The sequence below is a fragment of the Talpa europaea genome (assembly GCF_964194135.1).
Source record: "Talpa europaea genome assembly, chromosome: 8".
Lineage (NCBI taxonomy): Eukaryota > Metazoa > Chordata > Mammalia > Eulipotyphla > Talpidae > Talpa > Talpa europaea.
This window is the reverse complement of record NC_140075.1, coordinates 63,093,654-63,114,769: the sequence shown is the minus strand read 5'-3', so window position 1 is coordinate 63,114,769 and position 21,116 is coordinate 63,093,654. Positions and strand designations below refer to the sequence as shown.

Below are 21,116 nucleotides of genomic sequence, written 5' to 3'. Positions count from 1 at the left end.
GGAGGGCCTGAGAAATTTAACAGGTCCTTAGGCGAGTCTGACCACTCCTCCCATGACAGCCTGAGTCTCTGAGCTGCCCTGCCCTCGGTCTGATGCTCTGGACTCCAATGCTTTGTCGCTGTAGCTGCCCCACCCCTTTGCTGAATGCCTCTCTATGGACAGCCGGTGTCCCAGGCAATGGAGAGGGACTCACACCCACTAAGTCTTTGAGGGAACAGCCCTCCTTCCTTCTGGCCTGTTGAGGGTCTAGACAGCTTGGGACTTGTTAGTCTGAGTCTGAGGCAAGTTCAGAAACTTTCTGGGCCTGATAGAGCACAGTCCCTGAATGTGCTGGGCACAAGGGTCAGGAGGACTGGGAGCCCTATGAGGGGGCTAAAGCCTCAGCAGCGGGGGTGGTCACTCACCTGTGCTAGCCCCGGGGGGCAGAAGAAAGGCCAGCAAGGGCAGGAGCGGCTTCATCTCCTTGAGGGTGTGCCCAGGTTGGAGCTGCTAGTGTTTCTTCCTGGCAGATACCAAGACCAAGAGGAAAGTGGGGAGGGGTGGCTCAGAGGCCTCACAGCCTCCTGTACCCACACAGCCCAGTAATGCCGGGTGTCATCACACGAGGCGCTTAGGCTAGGTGTGAACAGAGTTAAATGCGTCACAATGAGTGCAGGGCCCGATGAGTCAGAGGTGAAAGCTCAGGAAAGGACAAGAAAATGAAGGCCGGGGTGGCAGCCAGCACAGGCTGGGTCCCCAGCAGCCCCCGCTCCTGGCTCTCTTCCATTCTCACGAAACCACGAGTGATCGCTCAGCAGGCAAGTTCCAGGCCTCTGGGAGAGCCGGCTCCTGCCCCCGAGCAGCTGACCCCGCTGCAGTAGCCAAAGAGCCTGTGCTTAGAGGGCCAGGGGGTCAGGACATGGGGTGTCCTGGCTGGGGTGAGAGGTAGATTGGGTTTGCCTTATGAGCAGTGGAGCTGGACACACGTGAATGCCCCATGTAGCCCTGTTTCCTATCTTACCACCATTCCAGACTCATACTTTGAGAAGGTTCATATTTCCCTTTTCCAAATCTAAGTTTTCTCTGACAAAGAGCTTCTCTTAGCCCACAGCTTTGAACAGAAGTCCTGGACTTGACAGTCACTGGACAGAAGCCAATCACCCCTGGGTCCCTTGAAGTGATCTGCTTGGTGTGTGTTTAGGTCACTTAGCACCCTTCGGGCTGTGGGGCCTGTCCCCCCAAGTCACAGGAAGGGCTCCCCTGCAGAAAAGCTGCCAGTGCTGCCAGGTGAGGGGGGTGAACACTGTCACGCTCCCCTCACGGGCACTAGGCCCCTCCATCCTGACACCGTATGTCTGAGGCTACTGCACCTGTGACCAGCAGCATCAGTAAACAGGGGCCCCACGCTCCCCAGCCGGACAGCAGGTGATGGAGACCAGGCTGAGCCTGACAGCCAGGCCCACTTCTGTTAGAGGAGCAGCATCTTTTGAAGACACAGGACAAGAGCGGGAGGAGACACGGGGAGCAGGAATGAGGATCATCTCCAGGTAGTTGCAGAAATTTCAAGTTTTTATTTATACATTCTGTGCTGAACGATCACGCCTTTGAGGAATCTGTATTACTTTCAGGCCCAGAATTTACTTCCCCATAGTGTAAGCACTCTCGTCAGTGCAAACAATTCAGCATTCTTCTACTTTCAGTCTTCTCTAAGGCGGAGGCTTTCAAATGAGGTACTTTCTACCTACGTTCTTAAGGAAAGGATTTAGAGGTTCTTGAAAAATAGAAGAAAAAATTTACTCATGAAGCTATAAGCTGCAGGGCAATTTGAGAAACAGGAGGAGTCAATGATTTCCCTCTAGAAGTGAAAGTTTGTGAAGCCCCTGGCAGACCCCCCACCCCCACCGGCCAGTGCTGCTCCAGCCTCTGTCCCGGAGAGGACAGATGGCTCAGTCCCTGGCGACTCAGCCTGGTCCCTGCAGTGTGACTTGTCTCATTGTTTCTTCTACCCAGGGCACAAATCTTGAGATCCTGGTGAAAACACATGGAGGCTTCCCATTCCTGTGCCCAAAGGAGACGATTCCCTGAGCCACCTCGTGACACACCAAGGGGCCCCCGGAGTCACCCTGTGGGCAGATGGAGGAAGAACTGAGTGGGGCCTTCTCTTGGTCCTGACCTTCCCACTGCCCCATGGGTGGGGGTCTCTGATAGGGGCTGTGGGTGAGATCAGGCCCAGGGCTCCTCAAAGCCTGGTTGTACCCAGGGTTGGGCATGGTCAGTGCTGGTGAGATCACCTTAAATGAAGCCTTCGTTGTTTTCGGCTCTCCCGCACATAGCTGGATGCTGTTGTCGTAAGGTCTGTCTTTGAAGAAACGGAGGCAAACACTGTCCTTTTGAACTGCAAGGTCTACCTCCTGCAGTTTATGTGCACGCTGGGCAGTGACGCCTAAGCGTCCCCATCCGGCCACAGTGCACACCTGCCCCGGCTTCACTGATATGTTCTTTCTGGGCAGCCTGATGGTTTTCACATTGGTGTTCAACGTGGCGTTCCCTTGAAGCTGACAGAAAGAAAAGGAAAGGAAACCTTATCTACTGCTGCCCCACAAGACAGTCATGGGGTTACCTTCTCACAAGGGTCACTGAAGGGTCATAACTGGGAAGAGGATGGGAATGAGGTCACAGGGGATACAAACAGCCCAGGATTAAATGTCAGGACCAACGGAGAGATTTGCAACCTGCAGCAACATGATGTCGTTGGCTTTGGTCCAAAGATTATAATCTGGGTGGGGGATGGCTCTCTTCACAGGGATGTCCTGCTGGGTCCTCTCCTGCCTGGTGATGTCATGGGCTCCCAGGATGACGCTGATTGAGCTGCGCACAGAGCAGAGAGAGAAGTCACAGGAGATACAGCACAAGGTCTCACAGGGTAGGGACAGGCGGGGCAGAGAGGGCTGCAGCTGAGGGGAAATGGAGGCAACAGAGGAATCAGGGCTCATCTGTCTGTGCCCTCTGCTTCTCAGTAACTGAAGGAGTATTCTAGAGCTATTGGTAACTGCGCCGTGGATCCCAGAGGTCAATTACCTCAGGAAGGTGTGCAAAATTGCATTAGTCTGCATCTGATGCCCAATTGGGCCTAGCATTAAAGCCAGCAGGGCTGAGCACTCTCTCTTCCCTGAAGGTCTCCAGCTGGCACTACCCTGGCTTCTCCCCACCAGCTACCTGCACATTTCTCACCTCTGGGGACTCTTCTGGCTCATGTACTCCTAGAAGCTGGGGAGCTCCTGGGGAGAAGTGGGGCTCTCAGGAGGGTGTGGGCTGTGGCTGCTCCTCACCTCCCTTTACAGTGAGCAGCTGTCAGCACGAAGTCCTCTCGAATCAGGAAACCACCACAATAACGCCTCTTGGCATTAAATGGCAGGAATTTGTCATCAAACCAGCTCTCAGATTTCTGACCTGATATCCATAGAAATGCCATATAGGGTCGGGAGTGGGATCTGGCCTCATGTCCCCCGATGATCTCTCCTGAAGGAAATGTCTGGTCTGCTTGTGTACCCACTCACTGCACCCGCCCCAATGTTCACACTACAGGGCCTTTGGGAGCCAGGGTGGCCTGGGGCCAGTGGGGGTACTCAAGACTCCTCCATTTTCCCCTCCCAGAGAAGGGAAGCCCCTCTGCTTAGCCTGTGCTCTGCCTTCACCCAAAGCTGGAGGTGAGCAGAGCTGTGTCAGGACAGTAAAGTGCTCCAGGCTCTGGAAAATTCCTCTCCTGGTTTTCTTTAATGTCACATAGTTTCAAAGCCCCTGTGAGTCTGTGCCATCTCTGACAGTGCTGCTTTCTAGAGCCCAAGCTGAGGTGCAGAGTCTAGATGTTGTCCAGCCTGATTCCTGGGCCTGATACCCAGCAGTGCCCATGCACATTGGCTGCAGGAATCCCATGTGGCTGAAGAAGGTTTGGAGGGGCTAGTGCTGGGGGATTCTGGAAAGCAGAGAAGCTGCGGTCTGCCAAAGAGTGGCCCATCCTTGAAAAGAGTGGAGCTGCTAAGGACCTGGGAAGAAAAGCAGAGTTGGAAAAAGGGAATGAGGGGCCCTGGGCTGAGCAAAGGCAAAGCAGTCTTCTGGGGACAGTGTGGTCACCAGGTCTGGTGTCTTCTCTCCTAAGCAGGTGTTGAGGGACCCCTTGTCTGGTCCCAGACCCGGAGCCAGGCCCTTGCTGCCCTTAGCAGTGGGGTTTACTGTTCGTCTTTGCCAGTTTCCCACCCTCTGCATGCACTTCCAGGGAGGCTCCACTCTCCAGATGGCAGGAGCTGGCGGCGCTGGGAGGGGAGACAGCACCACCGGCTCTTCTTGAGAACAGCCCTGGCCCGGCCGGTCCTGCTGGCAGCTTATCCAGCTCCATCTTGGGGTCTGATGTGGGACAGGAGCCGGGGGTCAGAACGTCCTGGCAGGTGGGTCCCACGTATGCAGAAGGGGCAGGGGACCTGTGGCCTCTGAGATGGGGAAGGTTACTCACCTGCCTCTGCCCTGCGGGGCAGCAAACAGGCCAGCAGTAGCGGGAGCAGGAGTGGCTGCATCTTCCCAGGAGGCTGCTCGGTGGAGCCACTGGGGCGTCCTTTCCCCGGAGAGGATGGAGGAGCAGGTGGGCCCAGGGAGCTAGGGCTCCTTTCTGGTTCTGTGGTGCGTCATCCTACAAGGTTTTCTATGAAGGCTGCCCTGCCCCCAACACATGCTGTCTGGTGACACTCCCTGGGGGGTGGGGGGGTGTGAGGACCCACAGTGGCCAATCAGTACCCACAGCTGATGACTCAAAAAAGATCACCTGTTCCAACCCTGACAGGAACCTGAGGCTAAGTTGGGAACTAGAAGGTGGTGTTGACCAGTAGAGGTGCCAGAGCCCCAGAAATCAAGTCCCTAGTGACAGAAACACCGCCCCTTCATCTCCATCCTGCCAAGTCCTTCAGGATACTTTCTTCAGCCCAGGTGCAGGCCCTGCTGTGCTGCCACCAGATGCAGACACAGCAGTGCAGGCCATGGGTGCACAAGTCAGTGACAGCCACAGCCACTTAATCCAGACAGCAGCCCTGCCTCATCCAAGCTTCATTCCTTGGGATATTTTACACCCTTTTAAAATTGCAAATGCTCGGTTCCTCCCTGGTGGCACAATCTATGAAGCAATCCGCAGCCTCTGCAGCACAAGTTCAATCCCAGGCCAGCCAGGGAGTTACCCACATGGCATAGAGGACCTCTCCTGTCTCGCCCACTGCTCCCCTCAGCAGTGTATGTTCAGTCAGAACAGTCCGTTCTGTTCCTCACTCTGTTTCTGGTGAATTCTCTCACCCCTCACACCTTTGGCCTGCACCCCAGCACTTGTATCCATAAATAAATAAATCTTTAAGGGCCTCCCCAGTGGCGCAGTGGTTGAGTGCTGGATTGCGAGGCTGCCCGCGGCCTCTGCGGCGCCGGTTCGATCCCTGGCTGCTCCCCAGCCACCAGAGGAGGGTCCCACATGGCGCGCAGACCTCTCCTGCCGCCCGCTGCACCCCTCGGCAGTGTGCTTCGGTCCTTCTGCCTGCTCGCTCCCCGCTCTGGCTCTGGTGAATTCTCTCACCCTCCCGCGCTTCTGACTGTACCCAGTGCATATATAAACAAAACAAACAAACAAACAAATAAATAAATAAAACATGCCTCTATTAAAAAAAAAAAAGAAATATTAAAAAAAAAATAAATAAATCTTTAAAAATATATAAATAAATAAAATTGCAAATGCTCAGATTGAGACCATCTCTCTTGACTTTTGTTTTTACCAGAACTGGCCCTTGATATTGATTGACCTAAATAGCAAGTCTCTATGGCCCTAGAAGTTGAGTCCATGGGCTGACAAGCCTGGTCTTTCCTGCTTTGGGCGCACGAGGGTGGGTCCCATTCAAGCACATGGGCTAAGACTGGCAGGAGATGGCATCTCCCAAGGAAGTTAGATTGCTAAGCTGCCAATGCCATGTGAAGTGGGCAGCATGCTGGGCACCGGAGACCAGAACTTGGCCTATTGGTGATCTCTGACCTCTGGATAAACCTCAGAATCATTGAACTAATGAAAGAAGCCAAACACAACATACCACAGAGTGCAAGTTTCCTCTGTGCTCCTCCCACCAGAATAGGACAAGCAGGGCTACAGATACACATGAGAGAAATGTTGGATCATCCCTCAGGACATTAAAGATGATTATTAACAAGTAATGAGAAATCAAATCACTTTATAATTTTGTTTTCTTTTTAAAATTTTTGAAAAACTGTAGAAATTAATTGCAAGTAAAAATTCTAAAAGCTAGGAAAGAGATGTTATAGTCCCATGACATACATTTTTGAACATGGAAGAAAGGCTTCAGTTGTTGAGTTTAGTGACATCAAAGAAAATGGAGGTGTAGATTTCATATGAGCCCAGGATTTAAAATTCACAGCTTATGTAACACTCTGTCTGTGGGAGATTGAAATGAATGACATTTTTCCTTCCTAGTTTCCATTTTCCTCATGAACATGTATTAACACAATAATCAGAAGGTAATTTATTTTTAAATAAATTCCACTACAGAGTGAGTTCAAATTTGTTCACCTCCTTGGTTATATTTGTTAGTGGGCATTTTATTTGGGAGAATGCTATTACAAATGGAATTGTACTAATTTTCTTTTTTGGATTATTTATTTCTGATGTGTAGACTGACAACTGAACTTGTATCCTGCCATGAATTTAATTAATTTATTTATTTTGCTATTGGGGTGGGATTTTCTATATATAGTCATGTCATCTGCCAATAGGTAGTTTTACTTCATATTCTCCAATTTGTATGCCTTTTATTTCATTGTCTTGTAGAATTGCTCTGTCCAGGACTTTCAATTCAATGTTAAATAGTAGTGGTGAAGTAGACATACTTATCTGGTTCCTAATATCAGTCTTTTACCACTGCGTAGGATGAAAGATTTTGGGTTTAAGTAAACACAATTTATGATGTTACGAAGTTCTCTTTTATTCTTAGTTTGCTGAAACTTTTTCCCCCTTAAAACCATGAATGATTTTCATTTTGTTAAATGAATTTTCTGCATCTATGAGATGATCATGTATTTTTCCTTCATTCTATTACTGTGGTGGGTTACACTGATTGAATGTCTCATGTTGAACCACCTCACCTTTTCAGGGGTTAATCCCAATTGCTCATGGACTATAATCCTTTTATTGTGTTGTTGTACTCAATTTGATAGTGTCATGTTGAGGAACTTAGCATCTATTTTCATAAAGGACATTGGCATTCCACTTTTCTTTCAGTATTTTTGTCTGGCTGGTACCTGGGAATGCTGGCCTTTCAGAATATGTGAGGAAGTATTCTTTCCTGTTCAATTTGTACTGAAGAGTGTCAATGAGATTGGTGATAATTCTTGGAAAGTTTAGTTAGATTTACCAATGATGCCATTTGGCCTGGGATTTTCTGTGTTGGGAGGTTTCTGATTACTTGTTCAATCTCCTTGTTGTAGTTCTAGTCATATTTTTATTTCATCTTCAGTCAGATTTGGAATTTTCTGTTTTTCTAGGAATTTGCCCATTTCACTCTGATTATCTACTTTGGTGTACAAATGTAGATTGCATTCCCACAAATTCTTTCAATTCCTCTAGGTTGGTAGTAATGTCCTCATTTTATTTTCTGGTTTTAATACTGTAAATCTTTTTTTATCATTTCATCTACTTAAAATTATCACTTTTGTTGATCTCTCTCTAAACTTTACTATTTTTAACCTTTGCTGCCTTGAGTTATTTGATCTTCTTTTATATTGTGCCTTTAGAAAATTCTAAAATCCTTTAGGCTCTTCCTTCGAGTTCTTTTAGGTGTGGTATTGTGCTATTGATTTGATATCTTTCTCCTTTTTTAATGTAGGCGTTTATACTTCTATAGTTCACTATGAGCACTATGGCATCCACCAAATTTTGGTTATGTTGTGTTTTTATATTCATTTGTCTCAGTATTTTCTAATTTTTCTATCATTTCTCTTTGACCTTTGGTTATTTAAGAGTGTGTTGCTTGATTTCCACGTCTGTGAGTTTTCCTTGAATTACTCATCTCTAGTTCCATTTCGTTACAGTTGGAGAAGATTTTTTGTATTTTTCCAAGTTGAGTTATTATAAATTTAACTAATTTAAAGTATTTAAAACTTACTGAGAATTTTTTTATGACCTAACCTATGACTTATCCTAGAGAATACTTCCTGAGAGAACATGCACTTGAGAGAATATGTATTCTGCTGGGGGTGGAGTGTTCCATATATGTGTTGGTCTAATTGGTTTATAGTGTTGTTCAAATTCCTGGTTTTCTTATTAATTTTATGCCTAAAGGTTCTACACACTATTTATTTTTTTAATAAATTTTATTTTTATATTCCCCATACAATTGCAATCCCCTTATTTTGACCCCAATCCTTCCCCTCCCCACACCCAACCACCCATAGAGTGTCTCTGGTTCACGGTTGTTTGTTGATTTTGATTTTCACTTTCTTATATTATTCATTTCTTATAGTTATTCATTTTCCCTTATTTAAGTTTTCTCGATTCCTGCTATGAGTGAGACCATCCAGTATTTTTCTTTTTCTTTCTGGCTTATTTCGCTGAGCATGATCCCTTCAGCGCCATCCATGTTGCTGCAAATTGCATGTGTTTATCTTTTTTGAATGCTGAGTAATGTTCCATGGTATATATGTACCACATCTTCTTGATCCAGTCATCTATTTTGGGGCATTTGGGTTGTTTCCAAAGCTTAGCTATTGTAAACAGTGCTGCTATAAACATAGGGGTGCAGGTGTTCTTTGGAATTGATGTTTCTGTGTCCTTTGGGTAAATACCTAGGAGTGGAATTGCTGGATCATATGGAAGCTCTATGTTTAGTAGGTCCAGAAATCTCCACACAGCTCTCCATAGTGGTTGGACCAGTTTGCACTCCCACCAACAGTGCAGGAGAGTTCCTTTTTCTCCACATCCTTGCCAACATTTGTTGTTGCTAGTTTTTTTAATATGTGCCATTCTCACTGGTGTAAGATGGTATCTCATGGTAGTTTTGATTTGCATTTCCCTGATGACAAGTGATGTTGAACATTTTTTCATATGCCTGTTGGCCATTTGCATTTCCTCTTCAGAGAAGTTTCTTTTTAGCTCTTCTGCCCATTTTTTGACAGGATTATTTTCTTTGTTTGTGTTGAGTCTCATCAGCTCTTTGCAGATTTTTGTGATCAGTCCTTTATCATTAGTGTTGGGTGCAAAAATGTTCTCCAAGTCAGTGGGGTTTCTCTTTGTTTTTGTTATCGTCTCTTTTGCTGTGCAGAAGCTCTTTAATTTGATGTAGTCCCAGCTGTTTATCTTTGCCTTCACTATCACCGCTTTGGGTGATGTGTCTGTAAAGATGTCTTTGATGTGCATATCACGTAGTGTTTTGCCTTTATTTCCTTCTATGTATTTTATGGTTTCTGGTTTTATGTCTAGTTCTTTAATCCATTTTGAGTTGATTTTTGTGTATGGTGTGAGGTAGTGGTCAAGTTTCATTCTTTTTTTTTTTTTAATAAATTTTATTGTTATATTCCCCATACAATTGCAGCCCCCCCCCATTCTGACCCCAATCCCTCCCCTCCCGCCCCCGCCCCCCAAAAAGTGTCTCTGGTTCATAGTTTTTTGTTGATTTTGATTTTCACTTTCTTATAGTTATTCATTTTCCTGGTCCCTTATTTAAGTTTTCTAGATTCCTGCTATGAGTGAGACCATCCGTTATTTTTCTTTTTCTTTTTGGCTTATTTCGCTGAGCATGATCCTTTCCAGCGCCATCCATGTTGCTGCAAATTGCATGTGTTTATCTTTTTTGAATGCTGAGTAATATTCCATGGTATATATGTACCACATCTTCTTGATCCAGTCATCTATTTTTGGGCATTTGGGCTGTTTCCAAAGCTTAGCTATTGTAAATAGAGCTGCTATAAACATAGGGGTGCAGGTGTTCTTTGGAATTGATGTTTCTGTGTCCTTTGGGTAAATACCTAGGAGTGGAATTGCTGGATCATATGGAAGCTCTATGTTTAGTAGGTCCAGAAATCTCCACACAGCTTTCCACAGTGGTTGGACCAGTTTGCACTCCCACCAACAGTGCAGAAGAGTTCCTTTTTCTCCACACCCTTGCCAACATTTGTTGTTGATAGTTTTTTTAATATGTGCCATTCTCACTGGTGTGAGATGGTATCTCATGGTAGTTTTGATTTGCATTTCCCTGATGACAAGTGATGTTGAACATTTTATCATATGCCTGTTGGCCATTTGCATTTCCTCTTCAGAGAAGTTTCTTTTTAGCTCTTCTGCCCATTTTTTGACTGGATTATTTTCTTTGCTGTTGTTGAGTCTCATCAGCTCTTTGCAGATTTTTGTGATCAGTCCTTTATCATTAGTGTTGGGTGCAAAAATGTTCTCCCAGTTGGTGGGGTTTCTCTTTGTTTTTGTTATTGTCTCTTTTGCTGTGCAGAAGCTCTTTAATTTGATGTAGTCCCAGCTGTTTATCTTTGCCTTCACTATCACTGCTTTGGGTGATGTGTCTGTAAAGATGTCTTTGATGTGCAAATCACGTAGTGTTTCGCCTATATTTCCTTCTATATATTTTATGGTTTCAGGTCTTATGTCTAGTTCTTTAATCCATTTTGAGTTGATTTTTGTGTATGGTGTGAGGTAGTGGTCAAGCTTCATTCTTTTGCATGTAGCGACCCACTTTTCCCAGCACCATTTATTGAACAAACTTTCTTTGCTCCAATGCATAGTCTTTGCTCCTTTGTCAAAGATTAGTTGACCATAAATCTGTGGGTTTATTTCTGGATTTTCTATTCGATTCCATTGGTCTGTATGTCTGTTCTTGTTCCAATACCATGCAGTTTTGATGATTATGGCTTTGTAGTATAGTTTGAAGTCTGGGAGTGTGATGCCTCCATTCCCTTCTTTTTTTTTCAGGAGAGCTTTGGCTATTCGGGGTTTTTTGTGATTCCATATGAATTTCATCAATAATTGTTCTATTTCTTTGAAGAATGACATTGAAGTTTTGATTGGAATAGCATTGAACCTGTATATTGCTTTTGGAAGGATGGCCATTTTAATAATGTTTATTCTTCCAATCCATGAGCAGGGGATGTCTTTCCATTTCTTTGTGTCTTCTTCTATTTCTTTTAACAATGTTTTATAGTTTTCTTTGTATAGGTCCTTTACCTCTTTTGTTAGATTTATTCCCAAATATTTGATTTTTTTTGTTTCAATAACAAAAGGGATGGTCTTTTTGATTTCTTCTTCTTCAGATTTATTGTTTGTGTATAGGAAGGCTACTGACTTTTGCGTGTTGATTTTGTATCCTGCCACTTTACTGAACTGATTGCTGAGTTGAATTAGCTTTTCTGTGGAGTTTTTGGGGTTCTCTATGTATAATATCATATCGTCTGCAAATAGTGATAGTTTGACTTCTTCTTTTCCTATTTGGATTCCTTGGATGTCTTTCTCTTGTCTTATTGCCCTGGCTAGGACTTCCAGTATTATATTGAAAAGCAGTGGTGAGAGTGGACATCCTTGTCTTGTTCCAGATCTTAATGGAATTGCTTTCAGCTTTTCAAGGGCTTTTATCATGAATGGGTGTTGCACTTTGTCGAAAGCTTTCTCAGCATCTATTGATATTATCATATGGTTTTTATATTTCTTTTTGTTGATGTGTTGGATAACGTTGATTGATTTTCGGATGTTAAACCATCCTTGTGTCCCTGGAATGAATCCTACTTGGTCGTGGTGAATTATCTTATGGATACATTGTTGGATTCTGATGGCTAAAATTTTATTGAGGATTTTTGCATCAGTGTTCATTAGGGAGATTGGCCTGTAGTTTTCCTTTTTTGTGTTGTCCTTGTTCGGTTTTGGTATTAGTGTAATGTTGGCTTCATAGAACGTGTTTGGTATTGTCCCTTCCTTCTCAATTTTTTGGAAGAGTTTGTGAAGGATAGGCACTAATTCGTCTCTGAATGTTTGGTAGAATTCATTTGTAAATCCATCAGGTCCTGGGCTTTTGTTTTTGGGGAGGTTTTTGATTACCATTTCAATTTCGCTGCTTGTAATTGGTCTGTTTAGGTGTTCTATTTCTTCTTTATCTAGCTTTGGGTGATTGTAGAGTTGTAGGAATTTGTCCATCTCCTCTAGATTGTTAAACTTGTTTCCATATAACTGTTCATAGTAGTTACTGATTATTCTTTTGATTTCTGCTGTGTCCGTTGTGATTTCTCCTCTTTCATTGATGATCCTGTTTATTTGTGCTTTCTCCCTTTTTTCCTTTGTGAGCCTGGCTAGGGGTTTGTCTATTTTATTGATTTTTTCAAAGAACCAGCTCTTGGTTTCATTGATCTTTTGGATTGTTTTTTTAGTTTCAATTTCATTTATTTCTGCTTTGGTTTTTATTATTTCTTTTCTTCTACTGGTTTTGGGGTTTTTTTGTTGTTCTTTTTCTAGATCTTTGAGCTTCGAGATTAGGTTGTTTCTTTGAGTTCTTTCTTGTTTCTTGATGTGAGCTTCTATTGCTATATATTTTCCTCTTATTACTGCTTTTGCTGCATCCCATACATTTAGGATATTGGTGTCCTCCTTGTCGTTCAATTCAAAGAATTTTTTAATTTCTTCTTTGATCTCCTCATTAGTCCAGTGGTCTTCCAGTAGTGTGGTTTTTAATCTCCATGAGGTAGGAAAGTTCCTTGCCTTCTTTTTATGGTTTATTTCTAGTTTGATGCCTTCATGGTCAGAAAAGATGGTTGATATGATTTCAATCTTGGTGTATCTGTTGATGTTTGTCTTGTGCCCCAGTATGTGATCGATCCTGGAGAATGATCCGTGTGCACTTGAGAAAAATGTGTACTCCGTTTTTTTGGGGTTTAGTGTTCTATGGATGTCTGTTAAGCCCAATTGCTCTAGGTCCTTATTTAGAGCTTTGGTTTCTTTACTTATTTTTTGTCTTGTTGATCTATCCATTGTTGATAGTGGTGTGTTGAAGTCTCCCACTACATATGTGTTTTCTCTGATGTCTGTTTTCAGAGAGGACAACAGTTGTCTGATATATTTTGGTGCTCCTTCGTTTGGTGAGTATATGTTAATGAGTGTTATTTCTTCTTGAAGTATTGTCCCCTTGATCATAATGTAGTGACCATTGGGGTCTCTTTTTATCTTTTTGAGTTTGAAATCTGTTTTATCTGATATAAGTATAGCTGTTCCTGCTTTCTTTTTTGGTCCATTTGCTTGTAGGATTGTTTTCCATCCTTTAACTTTGAGCCTATTTTTATCTTTTGTAGCTAAATGTGTTTCCTGGAGGCAGCAAAAGTTTGGGTTTTGTTTCTTAATCCAGGCTGCAACTCTGTGTCTTTTTATTGAAGAGTTTAGTCCATTTACATTTAGAGTTAATATTGATATGTTAACATCTGTATTTGCCATTGTGTTTGTCTTTCCTTTGATTTTATTTATTTATTCTTTTAATAACTTTTTTTTTTTGGCCTTCTTTCATTGTTATTCGTCCCTCTGAGGTTCTGGCTTTAGGACTCCTTGTAGTATTTTTTGGAGTGGGGGTTTATTTGCAATGAAATTCCAGAGTTTCTGTTTGTCTGGGAAGGTCCATATTCTTTCTTCAAAGAGGAAGGAGAGCTTTGCGGGATAGAGTATTCTTGGTTGGCATCTGTTTTCTTGGAGTCTGTTGACTATGTCCCTCCACTCTCTCCTTGCCCGTAGTGTTTCTTCGGAGAAGTCTGATGTCAGCCTGATTGGCTTTCCTTTGAATGTTATCTGTTTCTTCCCTCTTGCCAGCTTCATTATTTTTTCCTTGTCCTGGATTCTTGGGAGCTTTACTATTATGTGTCTTGCTGTATTTTTCCTTTCGTCGTGGAAGTTTGGTGTTCTTCTTGCTTCTTGTATATCAATTTTCAGCTCCTTCTTCACATTTGGGAAGTTCTCTTCAATTATCTCTTTGAATATTTTCTCTGTTCCTACATCTCTCTCCTCTCCTTCTGGTATTCCTATAACTCTTATATTTCCTTTCCTCATGGAGTCAGATAGTTCCCGAAGTCTTTCTTCATTCTTTTTCCTTCATACTTCTCTTTCCTTTTCTGTTTTGGTTCTTTTTATTTCTGTGTCTTCAAGAGTACTTATTCGTTCTTCCATTTCATCAATTCTGTTTTCATTGCTTTTTCCAGAATTCTTTAGTTCTTCCATTAATTCTTTGATCTCCTGCATTTCTTTTACTTCCCTCTTTAGGGACTCAATTTCATTCTTCTGATCGTTGATTATTTTTCCCTTATCATTGTTTTCCTTTATGACTTCTGTCAGTTTTTTAATCACGGCAATTTTAAATTCTTTTTCTGGAAGGCTCAAAATTTCTTCCAAGTTACTGTCGTTGCAATCTGGGGGCTGGTTTTCTTTTTGTGGTGTGCTTTTTCTCTGGAGAGTTGCTAGGTTGCGTGTGGTTCTTCTCCTCCCTACTGTCTGTTTTCTAATTTGCCGTATGCGTTGGGCCACTGTGTTGTTGGGACTGGCCGGCATCTTGGGTGAGCTTCTCTGCTCCCCTCTGGTTCCTCCAGGAATCATCTGTCAGTTTCAAGCAGTCTTTACTGGAGAAAGGTCCCTGTTCTAAAATGCCGATGTGGGGACACACTCCCCTGTGCGCCTGGTCTGCCCCGGCAGTGGGTTCCTGCTCCCCCTCTGGGCTTGGACTGTAGGCCAGAGGGGGTCTGGCGTGGGCGAACTTCCCCCGCTCACCTCTGGCTCCTGAGGAAGCCTTCTGCAGGTAGTCTTTACTGAAGAAATGTCCCTGTTCTAAAATGGTGATGTGGGACACACTCCCTGCGCGTCCGGTCTCAGGCACACTCTTCTGCGTGCCTGGTCTGCCCCGGCTGTGGGTGCTTGTTCTCCCTGTGGGCTCAGACTACTTGTTCGGAAGGGGCCCGGTGTGGGCTAACTCCCCAGCTGGCCACTAGCTCCTTCAGGAGCCTGTGCTGGCTTCAAGTCGCTAGGTGGCGCCAGAGATCTCTCCTAGAGCCCTTGGGGAGCTGATTTTCCACCCCGGGGGACAGGGAGCAGAGCGGGGATGGTAGGGTACACCTCAACGGCTTTGGGGTGCTGTGTCTGCCTTGTGCCCCACCGTCGTGGGGAACCCACACCCCTAATTTCGTGCCCCGGGTCTCAGTTCCAAAGCCCTCAGTTCCAGGACGCGGGCTGTAGCCCAGATCAGTGGCGCGGGAATGGCGCCTTTTGAATCCCGCTCCCCTGCCTGGGCGCCTGGTTCCTGCTCACTCAGGGAGGGCCTCCGCGCGTCTCCCCACAAGCCTAGGTCGCAGGCGCGGGGACCTGGGCAGCTGCGCTGCGATCCGATCCGGATCCGCGTCTGCTTTTTCAGCGCGCCGCTTTCCACCTAAGCTTACCGGGCAGCCGGGGCTGTGTGCTGGTACTGGTCTCCTCCTGGGGGGCGGGGCTCTCTTTAATGGCGCCTGGAGCTCACCTCCGCGGCGGATCCTGCAGGGTTCTCCACAGCTCCCGTTCACGGGGTGTGGTGGCTGAAATAGTTCCTTTCCACTCACAGTCCCGCTTGCTGCGTCCTTTGTTCTTGTTGGCCGTTTTGGTTTGTTGTTTCCCTCCTCTCTGCCGGTCGGAGAGTGCCGACTTTGTGGGCGGGGGAGGGGAGGAGGGTTTTGCGCTTTCCTCCCTTCTGGTCCTCTTTTATGGCAACTTTCTTCTTCGGGAGTTTGCTGGAGTCACCCGTTTATCTTCCGTGTCCCAGTTCTCACTGGGACCTGCCGCTTTTCCTCCCTATTAACTTTTTTTAATGGGAGATCTTACTCTCAGCGTCTCCTCGCCGCCATGTTGCTCCGCCCCCTTTAATTCTCCAATGGAAGAAAGCAGTCCTGCTCCATATGCCCGCAGTTGCCCTTCTTGCTTACAAAGGCCAAACTCAATTGTGAAGAAATAGCATGTGGCTAGTTTCTGAACATCTTCATCTGATGCTCCCAGAGAGGCCAGGCCTATTTCTTGTGAAAATTGAGCAAATTTAGGATCCGCAAGTAGTGGAACATGTCCCAGGAGTTCGTGACATGTGTCCTGGATTACTGGTTCATTATGAAAAGATACACATGATCATCCAGATGAAAGAGACACACAGGGAAGGTGTGGGGAAGAGGGCAGGATCTTCCATTCTTTCTCTGAATTCAGGCCATTCACCCTGATTCTCCACTTGCTCACCAACCCTCAAGTTTCATTCTTTTGCATGTAGCGACCCAATTTTCCCAGCACCATTTATTGAACAAACTTTCTTTGCTCCAATGTATAGTCTTTGCTCCTTTGTCAAAGATTAGTTGACCATAAATCTGTGGGTTTATTTCTGGATTTTCTATTTGATTCCATTGGTCTGTATGTCTGTTCTTGTTCCAATACCATGCAGTTTTGATGATTATGGCTTTGTAGTATAGTTTGAAGTCTGGGAGTGTGATGCCTCCATTTCCTTCTTTTTTTTCAGGAGAGCTTTGGCTATTCGGGGTTTTTGGTGATTCCATATGAATTTCATCAATAATTGTTCTATTTCTTTGAAGAATGACATTGAAATTTTTATTGGAATAACATTGAATCTGTATATTGCTTTTGGTAGGATGGCCATTTTAATAATGTTTATTCTTCCAATCCATGAGCAGGGGATGTCTTTCCATTTCTTTGTGTCTTCTTCTATTTCTTTTAACAGTGCTTTATAGTTTTCTTTGTACAGGTCCTTCACCTCTTTTCTACACACTATTTAAAATGTGTTATTCAGCTTTCAAACTAATTTTGGAGAATTGATTATATCCCCTCCTGATTTTCTCAATGTTTGCTTCATATACTTGGAGCACTGATAGAATTAATCAGTTTGTTGAGCAAATGAGAAAATATCAGCCACATCATAATGCTGCCTAACACTGATCCCTGACCATAGATCCCTACTCTACCCTCTAAAGGAGCTACTGACATTTCTTCATGTCACAGATGAGACAGTTGAGATACAGACACAGGAAAGTACATTTCCTCTTTGCTCATGTCATAAGAGTAGAGAGGGAGCAAGGACTAGCATGCAGGAGTCTGACTCTAAAGTCGGAGATCTTTTCCATAGCTCTGCAAATGAACTCTTCCTACATTGCCAAGGAATCTGGGGAAAGATAAAGGATTACTAAAGAATATAAGTTTCTGTTTATATTGTTCATTTGGATCACAGTTACTTAAAAATATTTTAAAGTATATTAAAAACTATTTTCTTCATTTTTTTCCTGATGTTTTTACCCCACATTCCCCACAGAATATTGAACCTGGCCCATGAGGGGCATTCCCTAGTGCCGTAACCTCTCACAAATCACAGCCAGTCACTATCGGTAGTGGGCAGAGCCATTCCTTTTAGATAGTGACAACAGCACAGTAACATGACATGCCCATACTGACACATGGCATTTGCTTCTACTGCTGTCAACTGATTTCCCTAGGTCCTGTCACTCTCTATGTTCTGCCTGAAATCAGAATTTATAGGCATCAGTGTCCAGAACTTGGCCATGGTCAATTTCATTTAACCACAACACTCAGCCATGTTGTTGAGAGAATTATTGCCTCAGTTAGGAGTTATCTGTGCATTCCTATAGGAGGTTGGGACAAGAGCCAGAATTTTTGGGGTGCTTATAAGTTATCAAAAATAGTCTTGAGGGAGATTATGTCAGGGAAAGAGAACCGAAGCGGTGTGCTGTAGTGGGAAGGTCACACTTCCATTTGCCTCTGGTGAGAATGGGGGAGAGAAGGCAGGTGGGGAGAGAAAAAGTCTATAGGAAAGAGATCCAGCTATGGCATTTTCAGAGGTTTGGTATATACTAGTCACCCTATAACTTCCACTTGTAGCCAAATCTGTCAATAATTAAGTCCCAGTCACCAACAAGGAGCAAAGCTTGGATGTCAGATGGAGGACAGTTCAGAAAAACCATGGCATGAGTAAATGACTGGAGTAATGGGAGGGCTAGAGGAAGACAGGAAAGTAGGTAAGGTTGGGAACAGTGTGACCACTTCCTCCAATCTGGAGGCAAGTGTATCATTACAGACTCAGAAAATTCCTTTTTTTTTTTTTTCCTGCACTTGGGGAAGGGAGTCACTTGGAAGGGAGTCATCTAGGTTGTGGTATCTGTCACTTTTGATGTGCTCTTGGACCACACTCAAGACACTTGTTAACCACTACCTGAGGATCTTTACCCAGAATCTTTGCCTCTTAAGGTCATTTATTTACCCAGGAGGTCACATCTAAACCTTCACTGAAAGGGGTTCTTTCTTCCCCATCAAACGTAGGGCTAGGAGTGTGCACTATCGTATCAAGTCTCTACGGGTTGTGGCAGATGGTTGGGTTTGGGGTAGATGAGAGGGCTGCTGCTGAATCATTTGCAGAACCTCTCAGTATATGAGTGCATAGACTTTCTGTTTCTCTATATAACATTCAGGGAGATATAACACATAATGCGTTTAGAAATTCTAATTCTTTCCTCAGAATTCTTTTGTCATATATTCTATTTGCCCTCCAGTCTTGGTACAACACCTCTTATTGTAAATGCTCCCTGCTATTAAGTTCCTCCGTTTCTGACCAAGGCCAGGAAACAGCCATAGAACTCTATGTGAACAAAATAGAAGATCTGGACCATTCCAGCCAGTGCCTCAAAGTCTGCCCATGAGAAATCAGGTGTTACAGAGAGTTGCTAGGCCTCTGGGAGCCTCCTACCAAAGCAACAATGACAGGACAACATAGGAGACACCAGGGACTGGAGAGGCCAGAGCTGGGCTGACAACAAGAGCAAGAACTTCTCTCATGTACACTTTCATCCATTCTCTTATTTTCACGTTCACCGTCCACTTTACCCAGCAACCTTTCATGGCAGCTGAACTCTCCTTGCTTAATCATTGGCCAGAACCTCGAACTCAAGATTGCAAATGGCCCCTTGTTTCTGGTCCCTATGCCTGGGAACTGAGGGTCCAGCTGTGACTGGACCAGGTGTCAGTCACCAAGGCACTGCCCTTGCCCTTGGACTTGAGGATTCAGCTTCCAGCCATTCACACCACTTCCCTCTCCTGGCGCCACAGGCTAATGCTGGCTGTGCAGCTGCCAGTGTCTCAACTACCTTCACAGAAATCCCTACTGGAAAGTGGTGCTCAGTGAGTCCTGAGGAAATCACGGGGCACATCAGTGGGGTTAGCTGGGTCCTTTTCTCCCAGAAATCTCATCTCTGCCTCAGCCTCATTGCAGCAGGGCAGTCAAACTATTATTTCCTGAGCCTTAGACCACATAACAGGCCAAAGGAAAGGTTTGCCTCAAGAAGGCATCCCTGGACTCTGGCCAGTGTCCCAGAGCAGAGGGCTCTCCCAGGTAAATGAAGTCCCATCTGATGCAAGTAGAAGGGTGCACTGGGGTGGGGGTCAGACCAAGATGGGCTTCAAATAATTGAGGTTATAATTGTGTACCTGTTTGAGCCCAAATGCAGGATAGGGGAATCAGCAGTGAGGAAGACACCGGGCATTGCTATTTACCCACACCTTGCCAAGTCCAAAGCCTACATAATTTGTATTTATATTATCTTACTGAATTCTCTACCTTCTGCAGGGGCTTGACCATAGTCACCTTTAAAAGTGAAACAGACTCAGAGATACTAAGTGTTGAGCCCAAGATCACACGGTTTACACACACACACACACACACACACACACACACACACACAAGACACAGGCTTCCAAGCTGCAGACTTCCCTCTATGCACTCTAAGAAGTGGCGGAAGCCACATTGTGCAGATGTTGTGAGCAGAACAGAATGTTTTCACAGTTGCAGTTCTCCCAGAACAGCTGTTCATGTGACTCTGTTGCTGTCTCTCAGGGAAACATTGCAACAAGGGCCCAGAAACATCTTCGGGACCTGCGGTGATGGTGGGTTGGGCAGAAGGAGAGCTGCGAGCCTTTCTCTCCCGGTTGGAAAAGACCTGACCTGGGGGAGGAGCCCAGGCTCCTGTTCAGTTATGTGGCTCTACTGTTATTCTGGGCCTCCCCACCCGCCATGAAAGAGGACAGGGCCACAGCAGACGCTCCTTAGTCCTTGTTACCCATGAAGGCTCTCTCAAGTGAACTATGTGTGAAGGCTGCTCTTGGAAAGCATGTATCTGTACCTACTCCTCAGTGTGTACCTACATATACATACATGGACCCAGGATATGTATTTACTATGCAAATTGTGTATGTTACACCTATGTATATATGTGTACACATATTTTTGTGTGTGCTTATGTGAATGGTTGTATTTTTTTTTAATTCTACAAATAGTTGAAAATGAGACAGATGGGAAACAGAAAGGTACCCTGAGTCAATACTGACTGTGGGGGAGTGGGTGTGTCAGGCCGTGGGTGGGGGAAAGGTGGCTATTCATTGTTTCTTTGTCCCCACAAGCTCCAGCACTGACCAGGGCAAGAGGGTTGTTCATTCTTGGCTTGAACTCTCAGCTGTGCTGCTACAGCCTCCACTGACATCCCTACAAGGCCAGGACACCCTAGTTCTGGTCTGGAGAACTAGTATTTCTTGCCCCTGGCAAGGAGTAGAGGCACTCAGGGACCCGAGATGCCAGAGGTGGGTCACAGCCAGGAGCAGTAGCCGCTCCTCATGCACGCTCAGCCACGTTCTCATTTTCCCTTGCCCCTCCACGTTAGCCTCCCAGCCTCTATTCGCCTCTCTTAGGCATAACTCTTGAGAAGGGGACACATGGGCAACGCTTGTATATATGGAGGACTCTCCACACTGTAGACACAGAGCAGAAGGCCATCTCCCCAGGAAGGGGCAGAGGACAATGGGGATTACAACTGAAGGGGCTCAGAGACTCCCTTTGGGAAAAGGAAGAAGTTTGGGGGTGGAAGTACAGGTGGTGACAGGACAAGGGGTGTGGTCTTGGTGCCCCCACACTGTGCACCGCATCATGGTGATGGTAACGCTGATGTCCTGTGTACTTTACCACAATAACATGTAGTCACAAAACGCAAGACTCCTCTGTGCCCAGAAGGAACTAAGGGCTCAT

General features: G+C 45.0%; 1 protein-coding gene across 1 annotated transcript; it reads right to left on the bottom strand.

Annotated features, from left to right (window-relative positions):
- Positions 1 to 610: 610 nt before the first annotated feature.
- LOC311176099 (mast cell protease 3-like) lies at positions 611 to 3,451 on the bottom strand (the record flags this gene model as incomplete). The annotated part of the gene is made up of 4 exons (XM_084241430.1): positions 611 to 615; positions 2,309 to 2,534; positions 2,712 to 2,847; positions 3,309 to 3,451. The coding sequence occupies 4 exons, from the start codon at positions 3,449 to 3,451 to the stop codon at positions 611 to 613; spliced, it is 510 nt and encodes a 169-aa protein (XP_084097556.1).
- Positions 3,452 to 21,116: the final 17,665 nt, after the last annotated feature.